Raw genomic sequence first — 19,094 nt, 5'->3', positions numbered from 1 at the left:
CAATAGCATTTGTGGTCATGAAATGGATATCAGTTGAAATCTTTAGTAACATTACCAACTCTATCCTGTCAGATATATTTTAGTCTTAATGTGGAGGAAGCATAAAAAATATTTACATGAAAAATATGACTCAGAAAAAATACATTTCCATGTAACTGCCATGTATCCACAATCTGTTGTATGACAAATGTCTTTGATAAAACAAATCTTACCATTTAACCTGTGAAGAGTCACAACTTTATTATTGATACATTTCACACTCATGGGCAAATGCAACATATCAAGCTATTAGAATATGATCAGTGAGCTTGACAGCAGATTCAGTATGGGACTTTCAAAGAATACTCTCTGTGAATCAAAAATATTTATTTCATAAGTGAAATATTGCGATTCCTTAGGTTGAATCAAGTATGACTCAAAATGTAGACAGAAAACAAATTGCATTAATTATTACAGAACATGTCAACAAAAAATAATGTACAGGAAATTACAGCATGAAGTTTACAGCTCAGATTTATTGAAGCTTTTTTGCATCTGAAACATCTGTGCTGTGTTAATGAATGCTTTAAATCGCAGTATGATGGTTGATCAAATCATATGTATGAGTTTTCCTGATGAACAGGATAAAATGAGATGGTGTATCATGGCTATTTCCTGGGTTGGTCACAATAGGGTACGTTTTCTAGTAGTAGACTCTCTCTGGGTCGAAGCACTGTAGAAACAGAGAGTGTGAGAGAGAAAAATACATGTCAGATTATTATTTCCAGTGTTCTTTACACGTACAAATTGTTTTCACATGGATACTAAATTTTAAGAAATTGTCAAGAGAATAAAAACATATCATACAGAGTTTGTTTTCTCCTACGTGTTCCAATTGTAGCACATTCTGCCGAAGAATGGTTTCTACATCTGAGCCCATTTTGATCATCTGTAAAAAGACAGATAACGGAAACACACACAGATTACAGCAGGACATTCTTAAAAAAAATAAATACTACATAAACTCTTATACAACAAATCTTTCTCAATCATCACTTATAACCCTCTAGAAATGTGTGTTCTGGTGCAATCAGCAGCAGAGATCCTGTCCTGTTTATGTTGAGGGCATTTTAGGCCACGTGGTAAGCACCACAGCCAGTCAGCCATCAGCTCATCTAACATTTTACACCTTAACCATATATCTAACGTGTTGCTGTTGATAGACACTTCAGAATAATGTCACAGTTAATGATGTCTGACAAGCTGGTGTAACAACTTTCTATCTATTTAATTAACTATTTTGCGAGAGAGTGACTCTTAAACACCATCTTACATAAGGTGTGAATTGTGCTGTGTGCTTATTGGGACTCTTACTGTGCACCAGTATGAACGTACAAAACGAGTTGGACAATCTATTAGGTGCTAAAGGCAATCAAGATATTAATAATTCCCACAAGTATCTGAAATGGAAACATGTTAATTACTTAGTTTCTTCAGAAACCCACCCAACTCCAGATTAATGACAGAATACCAAGGCTTATATACATTCTTATTTCAATGTCAGTACACAACACACTCTGTACCTGATGACTGATGACACGTTACATTCATCTGAAATGGCAAAGCAATAACGCTGGATATGAAATTGAAATGGTACCTGCTGAATGTTTTCTTCTGACGTTTCATGTTTGTTTTTTCGGAACTCCTCGTTGATTTTTAATCTTGCAGCTTTGTGGAAGAAATGAGTTGTAATTATCTACTGCTTGATTTGTACACATCATCCATCAGTACAAGATACAGTACTAGACAGTCTTCTGATAAGTGCCTCACCTGTCAGCGCTCTGTTATCATCCTTGAATACCGTCATCCTTGTTCTGTGGAGCCTTTTAAACACTTCTAGGACCTGCGTTTATACAAATAGCTTTTAGCAAGTACAGAAACCTAGCAGCTCCATGAGTCGTATATTAACAATTTCGTACAACGTTCGCGCTTCACTTCATACATCATGCAATTCAGCTGAATGTACGTAAAGAAAACATACTAGTATCCACGTTATTTATGATAATAATTTAAAAAACATGCTCATAACCCAGCATCACCTTCAAACGAGACCCCATGTTGACTCCTTGTTAACTTCCGGCATTTGGTGTGACGTAACCGCGAGAACCAATCAGCATTCAGCTTTGTTTCACCTACCAGAAAGAACCGAAGGCGACGCAGCCGCAGACCTTCCGCAGTCTGCTGTTCATCCCAACATGGCTGACGAAACGGCTAAGGCGCAAGTCGCCCAGCCGGGTGGAGACACGATATTTGGAAAAATAGTCCGCAAAGAGATTCCTGTCAACTTCATCTATGAAGATGATCAGGTATGCAATGGGTGTTTCCGCTTACGGCTGCATTTATGTTCCAGGGGAAGCTCTGCGCAGCAGCACGAAATGTTAGCTCCGCGCTAGTTTTCTAGAAACTGTTATATTTGGAAATGCTAGTATATCTGTGATACGTGAAGACGGTGTGTCAGCATAAACCAGTTTAATGCGACGCGTTGGGACTGCGACAAAGTAGCGTTTATGCAAACTGTATAAACTATTCATTAAGTCAGAACAAGCAGTGAAATGAAATATTATTGGCAGGCTCTTGTGCACACTTGCTGCCACTTGGCGTCTAACGTTACACTGTCTTCATATCTGCCTGCAGCTATCAGATCATTGTTAAAAAGCCGATGTTGAGTGAATAATAAAAATGAGTTAAAAGTGTGACGCTGAATTATACCTGCAATCTTTGAGTGTACAACAATTAGAGAGACAGAAAGGCAACTCCCAGACATTCACTGCACCGAATGTTAAACTGGATTTACTACATTGTGTTCGTGCATTGGCACGGACCTCTTGTGCCCTCAGTTATAATTGCAAAAACAAACACAACACAGTGCAGATAAAGATCCTTGACCTGGCCTCAGAGGCAAACTGTCATTTGTTTACAGACAAATGAAATGGTTTCAGTTGCATCAGAAACGTACTCTTTCCTACGTGTCGTGAACTCACCACGCCGCAACTGCTTTCACCATTCATATGTGTTACATTATATTATACAGATGCTGCTGCACAGTCTAATTCTTATTCTCATTTTGTATTTCAGTGTGTGGCCTTCCCTGACATTTCGCCACAAGCTCCTACTCACATCCTAGTCGTCCCTAAAAAGCCAATTATTCAGCTGTCACAGGCCGAGGAAAGCGATGCTGCAGTAAGTATCGTTGGAGGATATTTCTATTCATCTATTTTCCCAATAGCTTTTTTTGTGTGTGACCACTAGAGGGAACCATTTGCAGACACTTCCTGAGCCTGCATGCCAACTTATTTTCACCTCGTCATTAATTAATTAATTCTCCCTGCCTTTTAGTTGTTGGGCCACATGATGATCGTCGCAAAAAAGGTCGCTCAAGATGCAGGCCTGTCTAAAGGATACAGAATCGTCGTCAACGACGGACCTGATGGAGGCCAGTCTGTCTACCACATCCACATCCACGTCCTCGGTGGACGCTGTATGGGCTGGCCCCCCGGCTAACCTCTTGTCTTCCTGCACAGTCCGACCTGCCATACGTGTTCACGTCTCAAATCTGATATCCTGTACTGTTAAATCTATGCTAAATTCATTTGTCATGTGTGACAAGAGTCAAAACAAAACCTTGGAGTTCATCTGTGGTAATAAAGTTCACAACAGTTGAGACTCTTGTTTGTCGTTATTCCTTAAACGCATGTTTTAGAATATACAAAATGCTTTTTTGAGACAAAAGTTTTGTCCCAATACAGTTGGAAAGGATTGGTTTATCTCTAAGAACTGCCACCATCATCGATAAGTTCTCGTGTAGGCCCTCACCTTATTTAAATCACATTAGACCACTTAAGTTGGTGTGGTTCATACATATGTCTAACAGAGCTCAAAACAATGAATAGCTGCGTTATTCACATTTTCAGTTGCTTCATTATATTCGTACCCTTGAGAAAGGACAGATCTATCAACTAGTAAATGATAGAAGTTCACGTCTGAATATAGAATGATGTCACTGTGTACCTGGTCTGATTAGACTTAGACTTAAACAGACTTTAATGATCCACAAGGGATAGTTGTTACAAAAAGATGAGCTGTTATACAGCTGGATAGAGCAGGTAGGGAATAAAAGAAGTTCTGTAGCGTTCACTATGGCAGCAGAGCTGGAGAATGAGCTTCTCTGAGTCTCTAGTGTTTGGTGTAGTGGATGAGATGGATGGTCCATGATGGAGAGCAGTTTACCTAGTGTCCTGCTGTCCCTCACTGAGACAAATGTCTCCAACTCCCTACCACTCACACTCATGTCCATTCCCTGATGAGTCACAACTGTTTTGAAGGCACAAGGTAAACCTACACAATATTAGGAAGGTGGTTATAATGTTATGCCTGATCAGTGTAGATTCTACGCAGTATATTGTTTTATAGGGGGAATGTTTGTTTCATTGGAGTCAAGTGCAAATGAAGAGAAACGTGAATGGCTCTGTTTTATTAACAGTAGGAATCAATGCAAATAGTTGAACAAATATAAAATGAAACATCCACATAATATTAAAACGAAAACAAAAAATAAATAAAACTGCTTTTCTTTACAAAAATAACAAGAAAAAAAATACAAAAAACACGGTTCATATGACACATGTAGAATTTAAAAAACAAACATGTACCTAGCATTCACAGTCCCCTCACTTCATTTTTCTTTTTTTCTGATAAAAATGGGGAAAGAAAAAAAAAAAAACACAATTAGATGCTTTGTACAGACAAAAGAGATCCAGACATGCAAGGCAGTCAATTCTGATATCAAACTAGGCGATATCACTCATTAAATGCAGCCTTGCACTCTTTTTGCATTTAAAAAAAAAAATCAATGCAATGTGCAAAATAAGAGAAATCTTTTTTTTGTTTGTTTTGTTTTTTTAGCCAACTACACATTTTTTTCGACTTTTTTTTAACCTATGCCCTTCTATTGTCAAAATGGGCACTTGGAGGCTTTGAAAACCATTGTACAGTACAGTAAAGAGAGAATGAAATGAACATGTATCCTGGTACCTAAATTCACTAGAGCATCTAAGTACTAATACACTGCCGTTATCTTACTCTAGAACACAGATGAAGCAGAATCAGAAAATGGTTAGTCCCCATAAAGTAACTACAAAAGCAGCGATGAATATGTAGTTAATTATACTGTCTGCAGTGCTACTGTACCAGTATGCTGCATTCCTTCTGTATGTACACCGATACGAAGCATTAAAAGCAAAGTAGAATAGAAGGGGAGCTTATTTCAACACACTGATTCTCCGTTTTAAATCACAAAAGGCCTTCTAGGGAGTCACTTGTGTTCTTTTTAGCACGTTAATTAAAACCATTTCCAGCAGCTTGATCATGCTCATGTTCTGCGTGTACTCACACTGGTTAGTGACGAGAAAACAAAGAGGACAAAGCATCAAAAAGTACAATACCGGTATCTAAATACTATAAAATATTTAGTTAAAACACTTTGACACGTTGTAAAAAGACGTCACGTCACCTGTGACTGGAAAAAGTAGAAAAGAAGCCAATTGGAAATCATAGGACACTTGAGTGGACGTAGTGCTGTAGCAAAAAAATAAGGGCACAGATTCTTGTAGGCTTTGTCGTATGGGCCAAATAAAATCTATCAGCAATGAGTAAAATAGTGTTTCGTTAAAATAAATAAGCTTCTGGAGTCTTTGACTTGTTGACATTCAGAGAAACAGGCGAACTGCAGAGGAGGATGAACCGCTTTTGCACAACAAGGTGAATTTCAAGATGGCTCTACTGTTTGAAAATGACTATATCAAGAAAGACGTTAACTTTGGTAAGTGATTATTAATCATTGGTCTCCCAAAGGCTGCCATTCGTTATTAGTAAGAACAACACAGACATCAACTTGCAGCTCTGTCCCGAACATGCTACTGCGGTGACGACTACGTGTTTTCGTGTTTAGCTACTGGGAGAGAAAGGAGGGGAAGGAGAGGGTGAAACAGATGGGGAGGCTCTACATATAAGTTTGAGAAATGGCTCGATGGACAGTTGCAATCCTGAAGTGTATAAAACATCTGTAACTCTGCTTGATTTGTGAAATAACTGTAACAGTTGCCATAAAGCGTGTCTATTCAGTTTCGTCAGAGTGGTTAATTAAGGCTGCAGAAATATTCTTGCTAATACAGCTGATAAATTATTGCAGTGTGTTTAATGTAAATAGATATTTGTTTTTTACATTGCATTCTGTTAGTCTGAAATGACTGTGTTAAAGTCTTACAGGTTGTCTTGTATATTTATCTGAGAGGACGAGGGGGGGTTAAGCTGCTACTATCGAGGGCGTGTTTTAAGGCATGTCCTTAGCGTAGAAAGGGTCCAGACACATGGCGAAGGCAAGAGGACTGGAAGAGACTGTACAACCACAGAGATGTGTCCACTGAGAGAGCAGCCTGGTAGAGAGGTTACGCTGGCCAGTTTGCATGAGCGGTTAAAAGTTGAAATATAATTGTCAGTCCATTCAAATCTTTCAGGTCAGTTTCTGTCCATGATGGATTAGTTGGGGAATATAGGTCAAGGCTGAAGCGACTTCCAAAGAGACATTTTTTTTTTTCCAAAGGATGTTTGTGTGAATACTAGAGTGGTTTACTAAGCAGAATGTCCACTTTTCTACATCTTCTCAGTTGTCATGAACACTGACCATCAGCTACTTGCTCCAATGCAGACTTCTATTCACATGAACCTCCTTCTCACTTCTGTGCAATGGCCTCCTCTCCGCTGGGCCGCATGCGGCTGAAGGGCAGTCCGACTCCTGTTAGCCCCATTCCTGTGCTGGTATCTCTTGCATGTTCCTCTGTGCTAACAGAGGAAGTCTGAACCCTGGCAGAGGCGGATGAACATCCAGGACCAGGGAGGATCTCGGGGAGAGATTCTTTGGCAGGAGGCGCTGACGCGGGACTGGTGGCAGACGGGGAAGTTGTTTTGGCGGTTTGGGGCTTGGTGGGGGTGGTGGGGCTGGTCAGGCCGAGGCTGGCCAGGGCGTCTAGAGTCCCATCTGGGTCGACCATCACATTGATCACTGAGACAGAAACAAGAGAATCGATGCATGAGCAGCTGTGATCTCTGTCTGCATTAAAGGTCACCTGAACACAGCACTGACGAGGCAGATCAACTGAAGTTTACAGTGTCAGTCAAGTAAGTCGTACTCTTAAGTCCTACGTAATAGCCCTTCCATTTATATTTTCTATAAATATTTAGGATTTGATGCAAAGTCAGTCACTAACTATTCAGGTCAGTCACGTATTGTGCACTTGTAGATCGTGTAATTTCATACTTCTAATGAAATCAGAGGTATATCTTCAAGTTTACCTTGAAGCTGCTTTTCAACCCTCTTCAGTTCAAGGAGAATAGATGAGAATTCCTGCAAAAAGGAAGAAAAGTAAAAACAAAACAATTACCTCCAGATATACTATAAATATACAGAAATGTTCTCTAGTCACTATGTATAATTGAGCCAGATGGGTTTCCGTACCTTGTTGGAGGTTTTAAGGAGTGGTATGTCACTCTCCGAACGCAGTTTATTCTCAATTTCGTCCCAGTTCCTGTCCTTATCCTTAAACAAAATCCTGAAAAGCAGCACACAACAGGACACATCAGTATTCATAGCTGACTTTCCAACACAAAGGCATGCAACAGAACCGCGAGGGAAGAATGAGACTATAACGTCACCTGATTTTTCCTGCCGTCTTGTCCACAGAGTGTCTGATCTTGCTGGACAGCTGAGAAACTGAGTGGAGCAGCAGGCTGTCCAACACCGCCTGAATACAAACAGGACAAGAAATTAACTCTGACGCATTATGATGAGAAGTTCATTTGTTCTTTGAGACACTTCACCCTCATATGCCTTTGATGTTAAGCGCTCTGGTTTGCCTCTCACCTCTTCTCGGTTCCAGGTTCGTCTCCTCAAAGCTCGGGGTTCCAGGCTGTCGGGCGCGCGGGGGCGGAGCTCCACTGGCTTACCGTTGATCTCTGGTGCCTTATTGGCTGAAATCACAGGTGGGATCTTCCTGAAGTTGAGGCTCTCGTCAAACACCCGATCTACCAGCTGGGAAAACACAAGGAGAGATGTAAAAGAGAAAAATTTAAATTCCAAAAAGTGTCCACAGTATTACTCCAGTTTTATTTAATAGAGTTAAACAAATTTTATATATATTTGTGGGAAATGAATGAATTTGCAGCTCCACCACAGAGAGTTAAGCACAAATGCAGCTTTATTGTTCAACAACGAAAGTCAGATTTCAATATATTAAGTCAGTTAATCCTTTGCATGGCAAAAGTTACAATAAACAAATAAAGGAACAAAAGTGGAGCAGATGGGAAAGAAATAAAGGAATACCTCTCAAAAAAGATGAACGATACAAAGCAACAGAGAGGTAGCCATTTTTACTGAAGCAACACAGGAGGAATGGCGATGGAAGCGAACGCAGAAAGGCAATAATAGAAGAAGAAAAACTGGCACCTTTTTCATGCTCTCCTGTATGTCCGGCTGCGTGGGTCGTGCAGAGCCTACCTCTTCCCGGGTGTCGATGGCCGATCCCGGGGTGGTTGCAGCGGTGCTGACGGTGGTGCTGGGCGCGGTGCCGGACGAGCTGACGGAGTCAATCTCGCCAGCCACGTCGTGGATCTCGCGCGCCAAGATGGCCAAGTCCTTAGCCAGGTCCTGGCTGATCCTGCGCACACAGGGGAATAACCTGTTAACCATCAGACAGGGCGCTTTAGGACTCAGGAAAGACATGGACACATGCAACATGCATACACCATCAATAGATGAATTAAAGTATGTATTTCAATATGAATAAGTGAATCAGTCCTACACAGATCAGTGTAGATCAATACCTGGCTATCTCCTCGCTGTGTGCTGTCCAGTCTCTGATGTACTCCTCCTGCTCCTTCATGCGGTGCTTGATTCCCACTCCACCCGGACCTGTCGCCGCACCGGGGCCCGGGCTCGCGGTGGTGCTGAGTCTGGCGTTGCGGTGCGGGACGAGGTGGTGAGGCCGCACGTGAGAGCGCCCTCCGTGTTTCGGGGAATTACGGTTGGAGCCGAACTCTTCCTCCGAGGTGGAGCCGTACTCCGGGGGCAGACGCCTCCATCTGCTGCTGCTGGACACTGTGATGGCAGAGGAAGAGGAATGACAATGTTCAGACAATGTTATCGTTACTCTAGAACGTGTGTTATTCATGGAGTTAATGAGCTTGAGGACATGAAAAGCTTTGTTACTGAGACAGCCTCCAGCTTTGTCGTGCAAAGGCTGGTAGTAAATCTGTATTTTTGGGCAACAGGCAAAAGAAAAACAAGTTCTACCTTAGTTCCTAAAAGCTCCCGACCAGACAACCTACACAAATCTAGATGGAGCCATGAAACTGTATGTTAATCTGCCTTAAAATGGAAACACAGCAGCTGCAATAACGTAACTGCACCATGATGAGACAACACTGTGCTCTATCAGCCTCATCATGGTAAAATGGGACGCAGCGGAGACAATTTGTATCTCCACAAGGTGGCGCACAACTCCAAAAACATTTCCTGCTGGGGCTTGAGCTCCAGTGTAAAATGTTTTGGCAGCAATAAGAGTTTGAGTAGAGCATCTGGGTCATCATTACAGCATTACTCTATGGACTTAAGGGAGGAGACGCAGAGTTAATGCAACATATGCTAGAGCTGGGTCATATTAATTCAGCTAAAACTAGAATTTGAATTTATATCTTCAAAATATTCCAAACCAAACTGGAAATTCATTGCAAATGTTCAAATCAAATTGACAGCAACACGTATTTTCTATTTATACCTAATAGCATCATCGTGTTAAACGAGGCTGTAAATCTGATGAGCTTGGCTGCAGTTTCTATTTCTATGACCCAGGTCTGACACACACACTACACACAAGCGGTCTAGTTACGCTCTGTGGTTCTGGTACAGTACCCATCAGCTCTTCTTCTGCATCATCACCTGCAGGTTCAGGCTGAGAGCTCTCTGGACGATGAAAACCAACGCACAAGTTCATCACAACACAGAGGAAACGTTGACACATGAGATATGCAACGATGTGGAATCTTTTGACTTGATCAAAATGAACAAACTTTAAAAGCTTAACTGAGAATACTGATTTTCCTCCATTTCTTGTTTCTAAAATCAGTCTGTAACAAGTCGACATTAGACTTAAAGCTGCTGTGCTCACCTGTGGGGGAACAGTATCCAGACGTTGTGGTCTTAGACTTGGTCTCGTTCAGTTTGGACACGCTGTTGGCTCTCATCCTGGGCGTCATCCTGTTCTCCGTGGGCGTCGACGAGCGGAGGCCCAGGCGGAGAGCGGTCTCCGCTGACAGGCGGGATGAAGAGGTGGAGCTTCGGGTCACTGTGCACTCGGAGTCACTGCGCGCAGAGATGGAGCCCAGGCGGGTCCTTCGTGGCTGAGCCAGCAGGTCCAGCCGTGACATTCCCTTCCGACCGGATGGCGGCTTAGATGTGGAGCTGGTGGTGGACACCTCGGAAGCCACAGAAACCCTGTCTGCGTCGGCTAGATCTGTGTCGGACGTGTCTCCTAGTCGCGCGCGGCGGAGAAGGGAGGCCCTTGTGGGTCGCGGCTGAGGCAGCGAGGCCTGCTTGCTCAGGGAGGAGGCTGTGGCTGCCTGGAGATTGCGACTGGTTTTTGAGGAACTACTGTTGGAAGTTTTGGTGGACCTGCTGTCAAGTTTGGAAAGGAGGACGTCGTCTGAGCCACGTCCGTGTCCAGAGTGCCCCAAAGGTCCAGAGTAGGTTTCCTGGTCTGAGGAGAGAATATCAGAAATGGGGAAGGAAGAGGTCTGGTCATCATCGGTGAGATCCAGAGAGGGCTGCCGTGCTCTGGAGGAGGCAGAGGAAGGCTGAACGGAACGACGTGCATCAGTCCGGGTCGTTGACTCCGTTGTTCTGCTTTTAGTCTTCCTCTCCAAGCGTTCCCGGGCGCTGGCGTTCGTGACGCTGCCCTTGGAAGCGGTGCTCATGTTGCTCTTCTCCCGGTGCATGCTGCTGAGAGAACGGCGTTTTTGTACGTCCCTAGCTGCTGTTTTCCTCTCTGCTTCTCCGGTCACGTGACTAGCAGTGCTGGCCGTGTCCACATCTGACTCAGGAGAGATGGAGTCAGTCCGAGGGGGGAGGCCAGAACCCTGATTCGTGATGCCAGTTTTACTGCTTTTCTGGTCTAGTTTGTTTTCATCCCTAAGCTTGGCCTCCAGGAAAGCCATGACCGCTTCGGTGTCCTTCAGGAGTGTAGCAGTGTCCATGCTCCCCACAGAGTCACTGCGTTCGCGCCCATTGCTTCCTCTGTTGATGCGTGGGATGAGCTCTGCAGGGACATTACCGCTGGGCTTCTCAATGGTGAAGCTACCCTGGCGGACTAGAGGCTTCCCAGACTTCTCTCCTCCTTCTGCTGCGGCGCCGCCTCCTCCTCCTTTCCTCTCCTCTGACCTCTTTCTCCGCTCAGTGCTGCCGGAGGTCCTGAGAGGAGCCTTGGATGGAGAGGATGTGGAGCTTTGTTTCCGTTTACTGGTCATGACGCTGTCGTCCATGGGAGTCGGGGACTCCCCGTCTCCCTTGTTCTCCTTCTCCTGAGGTTCAGTGTCCTGTTTCTCCCCTATCTCAGACCTCAGAGGTTTGGTACTGGATTTAGCTCGGGGGTCATCGACAGGGAGCTGGGGGAGGGTCCGGCGCTTGCGATCGGTCAGGCTGGAGGGCGATTCACCTCTAGACGCACCAGACTCAAAGGCATCAATTCCTACAACAGAAAACCCACAGAACTCAGACTGATATTTAAGAGCTTTCAATTATTGCTGCTTTAGACTTTCTTATTCCATTTAAAGGAAAATTAAAGATTGAAGTGACTGTACATACCTCTCTCTTTGAGCAGAAATGCAGCTGTCTCTGCTCCCGAACCCTCTGGATCTGTCCTGGTGTGATTGGCAGCTAGACTAGCCCACTGAGATACCCAGTCACCAGGAAGAGCCTGAGACGACACGTGAATGAGGAGCAACAACAAGAGACGAAAACAGGGTTGAGAAAACTGTGTTTCACAAAACATAGAGAGCAGGTCATGAGAATCTAAAAATATGTAAAAACAAAAAAAAAAAGACATGAGTTGCAATAATGGGGGTAAAGGAGGTGATAAAATCAAAATAAACATGAAGCTGCTTGTGTCCTGCTCTTTTTTTTTTTTACAATAGTAGACATGAACAAATCACCCGCACTGGAGACAGCCACCACTTTAAAAGAAAGATTTAAGAAAAGCAACTGCTCCTCATTTCACTTGGAAAAAGATATACAGTATCTAAACTGTATAAAAGAAATGACAGAAACGCTGTCAGTGCTAATACACACTCTTTCCTTCCTCTTGTGAAATTGCCTGGAGGGCAGAGAATGCTTCTCCTCATCTTAGTATGATCTAGGTCATCTCTGGGAGGACTCGCCTACTCCCACAGCAGAAGAGTGGTCAAGCTACAGGAGTAACTGTGACTCACATTACAACATCAGCCACGAATACTGGACTGGGAGTACCAATGAAACATGGTGCTTTCCTAATCAAAACGTATTCAACGAAAAATTAGTCACTGTCTGTAACATTAATAGTCCAACAACTGACTACTTGTGCATACGTGAAGATATAGGGACATACAAATGAAGAAAGAAACATAGAAAGACAAAGTTTTCTACCTCTTTCCCAGTCTCTCCTGTTTCCTTTCCTTTTCCTTCTCCTTGCAGTTCTGACAGAATAGAGGGGTCTGTGTTCTGCTGCACACCAAACACCTACAAGTAAGAAGGACATTTTGTTCAAGTTTGCTCAGTTCAAATGAGAACATTATGTGTGTATTGTATCTAATTTGTCTGTAAGTCACATAAACATATAAGAACCACATCAGTCTATGTATTGAAGTGACCTGGACAAACAGACGAAGACCCTACTGAATTAAAGATCAGATCTGCACGAGTTGGTTGACTACCATGGCAACAAACATGCATCACCCACACATACACACAGTATTTACAAAAGGCGAAGAGGGCGAGAGCGGATAGACTGTGAGCAGTGTGCCAATTAGTGTGTCAGCTAATTACAGGAATTAGCATAACAACACTTCCAGTTTTGAGCGTAACACACTCGGATGAACGCAGGACTAGAAATACACCCCGTTAATTATATCACTGCTGCTACCGAGATAACACCTGCATACAGCACTTGAAGGGGCATGTGTCAGTGTAAGATGTCATTAAGTAAAGTTTAAATTATGTCTGGGTAATAAACCAATTGCAACAACCTAAGTGCCTAAAAATAAATGTAAATGATACCTTTTCAAATCTGGTAGGTGACAATTAAAAAGCCCAGTGGACTTACGTCTAATCAGACAGTACAGAGGGAGGGCTTTTTAATTCTTACTCTACTGGTCAAAAGAAATGTTAGTTTTTTAAAATATTTTTAGCCTCTGCCAGTAAATTCCACCGTAAATCCCACAAAGAACTACTCCTCTCTAAGTGTATTGCTTAGCGCCTTTCAGATATGTTTTCTGTGACCATGAAAGAGCACTACGCCACAAGACAGGGGCAGCAGAAGAAAAATTGATGGCAGTTTTTCAGCCTCCCTGGAGCATTGCTTTAATAAAACAGGACAGCGCTTGATGGAGCAAGTCTCTCCGGGCTATTACAGAAGCATTAGGTTCACCAGTGGGACAGAGAGGATGAGTGGTGGTCAAGCAAGGCAATGGAAGGATGATAGGTTTGTTTTAGTGGGAACAACCCTGAGAAGTCTCAAAGGACTCGCTAACCCTAAAAGTGCCAGCGAAGCAGGTAATAAACAGACTGTTAACCTTGTTCTGCTCTGTTTGTGTTTGGCCTCTTTTAGATTTACTGATAGGCAAATTTAAAATATGCTTGTGTCATTTTTGTCTTCTGCTTTAATGGTCACAATTTGCCATAGAACGTACTTTGTTTTTATGAAGTTTCTGAGGTGATTAAAGGGGACAGAATAATATAAACAAGAGTAAAGAAGAAACAACAGACCTTTTAATAATCCAATTTTAAAGTTGCAAGCTACTGTAATGTATTCTAACGAATTTCTATCCACTGACGCTTTTGTGTGTCAGTCATCCAGATCATGGCAACAAAGGCAACTGGACTGTTCAGCTTATATGTATGTTTATATATACATTTATACAAAAAAGTGATTAACTCTCTGATTCCTAGCTGTTATTTATTATCTGAACTGCAGAAACTGGATTGAAACTGAAGCAGAAAGGTAGGTGGGAAAGATGAGGGGTTTCTGGAAACATCTCTGGTCCACTCCCACCTTGTCTATCATGCGCCTGGCCTCCTCTTCCTCAGGGTTCCTGTTCTCCAGTTCGATGGTGTAGGTCCCTTTATCGCTGTGGTCGTCCTCCGCCTCCCCTCCAGCTGTCCCTGCCCCTCTGCCCACAACCGAGGCGTCCTCGCTGGGGCTCGTGGGGCTTCCTGTCGCCAGCCCGGTACTGGCCGAGCTCCGGCCGATACTCGGATCCTCTGACCTCTGCTTCAGGAGCACGCGGGCAGCTGTCGGGGCGCCTGCAGTCACGGTGGCTGGTATTGGAGCTGGGACCTTACCTGGAAGGGACATAAAGAGTGGGAAACACATTTCACACAGGAGGTCTCTATGTGCTCTCTGAGAGCGGTGTCTCTGCGGTGCACTTCTAATTAAATTACTCCCACATAAACCTTAAAGGGCCCAGCTCTTAACTTGACATTTACTTTAGGAAGCACTAAGATTCTCATAGACATAGTGTATACAGACATTAAATACCTGAGTCGGAGGCTGTGGTGGCTGAGGTGGAGATGCTAAACACCTTGGGATGAGAAGGAGGCTGAGGACAAAGACCCTCCCCACCAGCTCCTCCCCCCAGCAGGGGTGCAGTCTGGGAGAACGAATAGGACCGACGCTTGCGAGGGTTTTCCTCGTCGTAGAACTCGATCATGAAGGCGGTGCGGCTGCCAGTTGTTTTGGTCCCGCTCACCGTTACGTTGCCCCCTCCTGCTCCTCCCGCTCCTCCCGCTCCTCCTCCTGCGTGGCCGTGCGCTGCTTTTAGGCGCTCCTCGAGTGCATGGCGGCGGTTGGCAAAACGCAGGCCTAGTCCATTCTCTGAGTCGCTCTGGGTGCCATCCTCATGTTTGCTGCCTACTGGGACACAGAAGAGAAATCCGGTCAGTTTAATAAAAGAACATTTCTGTGACGTCACATAGAGACATCTAATATTTATAATTTACAATTTACAATCGAACCGAAGCAGTAAACTAAATCCACCAGATAAGCCAACATAATTAAATTGCTATCATAACGTGCATAGCAACAGATAATTACTTTTTTACTTGATATCGATACTGAACTACACAGCTGTACTGTGCAAAACAACAGTATGTGAGCCTGTTCAGACTGCACTTCAGTGCACTTCAATTAAGAAACCACACGCAGAACCACATCCACCTGAAAGCACGTCCATTGTGGACACCGCAATAAGAAACAAATGTTTTCTAACCATTACAGCTAAAAGCCACCCATAAACTTTCAGCTGTGGCTTCAATCTCATCATCCAAAAGCAGACTATATCTTAACAAAGGCCAATTTACCTACCACATCACTGCATTTCCTACATTTTGATCAAGTCTGGGTTGAATCAGCATGTCCTCTCGGCGCTGTGCGATGACAGACAGTGTGCCACGCTAATCCAGACATGCCACCCACACAACTACTAGCCCTGCCTACTTCACTGGCAGCAAGAGAGCCAAGGGGGAGGGGAGGAGGAAAACGTGGAGGGGGAGGCAGACCACTGACTGTCTGTGTGCGGGGAAAGGTTGTATGGGATGGAGAAGGAGGGGGGAGCTGAAGGAGAAAAGGGAAAGAAAAGGGGAGGCTAAGCAGGGATGGGGGAAGTGGGAGAAGAGGAGGCCGGAAAAGAAAAGCAAAGGAATGGGATTAAGAGGGAGCAAAGAAAAAAAAAAAGAGACTGAAGAAGGATCAGGATATAGTATATTGTCATTAGAGTTGACAGCCACTCACTCAGTTAACCAGTCAGGCCCAACCAGGCAGTTAACAGTCAGCAAATCAGGGGAAGAAACACTGCATGACTGCTGCTGTAGATGACCACCGGAAAACTACATGAACTATTGTACGACTATATTTAATTCATATACTTTCTCCAACATAATACATGTTCTAGAAGAAATTACAACATGAAATTATATATATATATTAGATATAGCACTGCTCTGGGGTCTACAGTCTACACCTTTTGATTGCTTCACAACAAAAAGTAATTGTAAAATGCAATGTCTGTATGTTGGCATGTTGTTTTTGACCACATGGTTGAGTTTCAGGCTCTTTTTCCCTCCAGTCACAGAGTACAAAAACCCAAACCCTGTATCTATCCACTGATCTATCCATCTATCACTATCCATGTGGGTAATAAATTTTAAACAAGCACAGATGTTCCTGTAAGTACAACCTACAGTGTAAAAAGCACTTGTATAATGTCAGTCTGTGGAAGCTTGCTTGCTTGCAATGATAATATAGTATAATAATATAGTATAAGTTTGGGGTTGAACTTGTGGCCCTTCAGTTCCAAAGTTGCTTCTCAAACCGCCACAGCCCCCTATGTAATTTGGCCAGTACAGGACAGAAACCCACAACCTTGGCCTCATTAGCACCATGCTCTAAAAACTGATCTAACTGGGCAGCAGAGCCATATCAGAATGCACTCGTTTTCATTAGTGTACTTGTAAATGTATTTGCAGGTGAGTGTATCTCATCTCAGCCTATAATATCGAAGTCATCCACCTTTATGGAAAGAGCAACGTTAAATTGACGGAGTAGCCATTAAAGAACAGATTCTACAAGAGAGAGTAGAGTGTTTTTTCAGAGTTTGCAGCTACTTTGTTAAATTCCGCCACCCACGTCCTTCAACTTTTATCACTGCCTGTTAATGCACACTTTTCATTAAAAATACAGCATAAAGGGAATGAGAAAAAAAAAGTAGCAGTGTTACAGCAGCCTGAGCAGATGAGCAGATAAGCACCCACAGAGAGAGGCAGGTCTTTCATGCTGTGTGCCCCAGACAAAGAAGCCCTTGGCAGGGTCGGAGGAGAACAGAGATGTCTGTGAGAGTCCGGTGATGTGTCCCGCTCGCCCCACCATGACTCACAGTGGAGCCGGCCTCTGCCTCTGGATGCACACACACTCCCACTCACAATGGAGCACCCGTCACAAGCATGCACTTAATTGATGCGTGCCCACCATGCACAATACAACACAACACACACAGACGACTGAATGTTCAAGCCTTGATTATCTGCTAAGCAGCTCTACCTGAAGAACTCGTGATTAATTAAAATCACATACATAATCCCAGAAACACTGCAAATCACGCATTTAAATTCCTACGCTGCCGAGAATAACATTTTGCTGGAAACGCACAAATTTCCAGACGTGACAGTGACGAACACGTGGCAGTTCATTTTCCACACATCTAACAGTACGAAGCTGCATCCTGTGCCTGGTTCCCTGCAGCAAGAAGAGAAAAGACTCACCTTGACAATTAGAAATGAAAAGCTTCGCCCCAGCTGCCTCTGCCGCTTTCTCTGCCGAGCACCTCTACGACACACCCTTAGCACATCTCACACACGCTGCACTGCTTGCCTGCGGATCAGCGCTGAGCATGATTCAAACGTGCGCACACAGCAAACACAGACGTGGCGAGTTTCAGCCACACGGACCCACATGCTTCACGGACCATGCTTCACGGACCGCCAGCAACGGAAAGCGTTTTTCATTTTTGCCCTTTGTAAATTGAATTTTCTCTTTCCCTCCCATCATGTGCATCACTGTTACTATAACAACTATCTGCCAAAAACTGCTCCCTTCCTTTGCCACCTCCCCTCTCTGCTTCTACCGCAGTCAAGACAACAAGCCTCTCTCTGCCTTTCTCTCTCTTCTTTTTGCTGCTATTGCTGCAAATACAGCTGAGTTCTACAGACAAGTTTTTCAAGCTTCTTCACCCTCTCATGCATCTCCCCAGCTTTTCACACATCACCAACATCGACACAGCTTTCACCTACCTTTTTCTCAAGCTTGTCCTTCTTGTCCTTCCCATCCTTTCACTCCTTCTTTTCTCTGTTTCTCATTAATATACTTAATTTTCTCATGTTTTATCGTTGGCTAGAAAGACTGCAGTGTTTACAAACTGTCAATCAGTCAACAAGATAATCATCCCTGAGTATTCTCTCAGCCAGTTGACATGCATGTTGTGCTAACTCCATCTAATAAATGAGCCTCCCTGCCATTCGCGTCTGCCTCAGAGCTTCATTTCAATCAGCCCTTACGGTTAACCTAGCCCCCTAACACACTCACAGCGTCATAAATTGGCCTCCATTTAATTCGCTCATGACCAGCGTGTAGTCTTCAATTGCCTAGCATCCCATCAGACCTTGGCTCTTTTTACTGGAGAGCGAGCAAAGCCTCGCCTAGACTGCCAGCAGGAGCCTACTCAGCAATTGGCTGCATGCAGGTAAAGGGAACAAAGAAACACATAGGTGCAAGAAATTTACAGTCGTGGCATTCTCAAGCCTTAGACCAATGATACATAGCAACAAGCCCGTAGAGATAAACAGAGAGAATTTCCTGTAGGTCCCATGCTGACAACATCTAATGCTCCTGGAGTCAGACATTAAGTGCAATGAAGTAGCATTTACTGCATGTAGACTGTGCTCGTCAGTGGTTAATATTTCTGTAAATGGTGAAAAATTGAAAATCGATGTGGAGGTAATACTACAATACTCATGCAAAGCCTCGTCGTCTGCTCTCAGAACAGTAGACTAGGGTTAAATGTTTCTGTCTGCCATTTGCTAATCCCCCCGCTTGGTTACCACTGCCAACAATCTCTGGCAAAGACTCAACATAATGCTCTTGTAGCATAGCAAGAGACAAATGGAAAATTGAGACAGTGTGTTTTATAGTGTAATGTTGGGATAATGT

General features: G+C 43.7%; 3 protein-coding genes across 12 annotated transcripts in view; 1 reads left to right on the top strand and 2 right to left on the bottom strand.

Moving 5' to 3' along the window:
- Positions 1–214: 214 nt before the first annotated feature.
- Positions 215–2,160, bottom strand: lyrm7 (LYR motif containing 7). Its single transcript, XM_047604052.1, has 5 exons — positions 2,079–2,160; positions 1,810–1,882; positions 1,637–1,707; positions 847–928; positions 215–712 (listed from the first exon to the last, which is right to left on the bottom strand). The coding sequence occupies exons 1-5, from the start codon at positions 2,094–2,096 to the stop codon at positions 648–650; spliced, it is 309 nt and encodes a 102-aa protein (XP_047460008.1). The 5' UTR covers positions 2,097–2,160; the 3' UTR covers positions 215–647.
- Positions 2,161–2,176: 16 nt separating this feature from the next.
- On the top strand, positions 2,177–3,700 carry hint1 (histidine triad nucleotide binding protein 1). Its single transcript, XM_047604051.1, has 3 exons — positions 2,177–2,345; positions 3,115–3,219; positions 3,376–3,700. The coding sequence occupies exons 1-3, from the start codon at positions 2,235–2,237 to the stop codon at positions 3,538–3,540; spliced, it is 381 nt and encodes a 126-aa protein (XP_047460007.1). The 5' UTR covers positions 2,177–2,234; the 3' UTR covers positions 3,541–3,700.
- A 795-nt stretch (positions 3,701–4,495) lies between these two features.
- cep170aa (centrosomal protein 170Aa) overlaps positions 4,496–19,094 on the bottom strand; it is a 38,378-nt gene continuing 23,779 nt past the window's right edge. Inside the window, exons 11-23 of one of the 10 annotated variants that reach the window (XM_047603183.1) lie at positions 14,874–15,248; positions 14,388–14,677; positions 12,764–12,856; positions 11,948–12,059; positions 10,257–11,831; positions 10,001–10,051; positions 8,914–9,187; positions 8,588–8,768; positions 7,955–8,122; positions 7,747–7,835; positions 7,550–7,643; positions 7,387–7,438; positions 4,496–7,096 (exon numbers count right to left, since the gene is read on the bottom strand). In XM_047603183.1, the coding sequence (XP_047459139.1) occupies positions 6,768–7,096; positions 7,387–7,438; positions 7,550–7,643; positions 7,747–7,835; positions 7,955–8,122; positions 8,588–8,768; positions 8,914–9,187; positions 10,001–10,051; positions 10,257–11,831; positions 11,948–12,059; positions 12,764–12,856; positions 14,388–14,677; positions 14,874–15,248 (3,683 nt within the window). In that variant the 3' untranslated portion in view covers positions 4,496–6,767. Of the gene's footprint in view, positions 7,097–7,386; positions 7,439–7,549; positions 7,644–7,746; positions 7,836–7,954; positions 8,123–8,536; positions 8,769–8,913; positions 9,188–10,000; positions 10,052–10,256; positions 11,832–11,947; positions 12,060–12,763; positions 12,857–14,387; positions 14,678–14,873; positions 15,249–19,094 lie in introns of all 10 variants that reach the window. The other 9 variants (XM_047603179.1, XM_047603181.1, XM_047603184.1 and 6 more) reach the window with 9 other exon arrangements.

Source organism: Mugil cephalus, chromosome 13 (genome assembly GCF_022458985.1).
Source record: "Mugil cephalus isolate CIBA_MC_2020 chromosome 13, CIBA_Mcephalus_1.1, whole genome shotgun sequence".
NCBI classification, from domain to species: Eukaryota; Metazoa; Chordata; class Actinopteri; order Mugiliformes; family Mugilidae; genus Mugil; species Mugil cephalus.
The sequence above is the reverse complement of the archived record's forward strand: the minus strand, read 5'-3'. Positions and strand labels throughout refer to the sequence as shown.

What these genes read in the sequence shown, in the direction of transcription:
- lyrm7 (XM_047604052.1), bottom strand. An exon ending in TGATAACAGAGCGCTGACAG is followed by an intron (nt 1,708 to 1,809) that starts GTGAGGCACTTA and finishes TCTTCCACAAAG; the next exon opens with CTGCAAGATTAAAAATCAAC. An exon ending in CGTAGGAGAAAACAAACTCT is followed by an intron (nt 713 to 846) that starts GTATGATATGTT and finishes CTGTTTCTACAG; the next exon opens with TGCTTCGACCCAGAGAGAGT.
- hint1 (XM_047604051.1), top strand. Translation starts at nt 2,235, where the DNA reads ATGGCTGACGAAACGGCTAAGGCGCAAGTCGCCCAGCCGGGTGGAGAC. An exon ending in TCATCTATGAAGATGATCAG is followed by an intron (nt 2,346 to 3,114) that starts GTATGCAATGGG and finishes TTTGTATTTCAG; the next exon opens with TGTGTGGCCTTCCCTGACAT. An exon ending in CCGAGGAAAGCGATGCTGCA is followed by an intron (nt 3,220 to 3,375) that starts GTAAGTATCGTT and finishes CCTGCCTTTTAG; the next exon opens with TTGTTGGGCCACATGATGAT.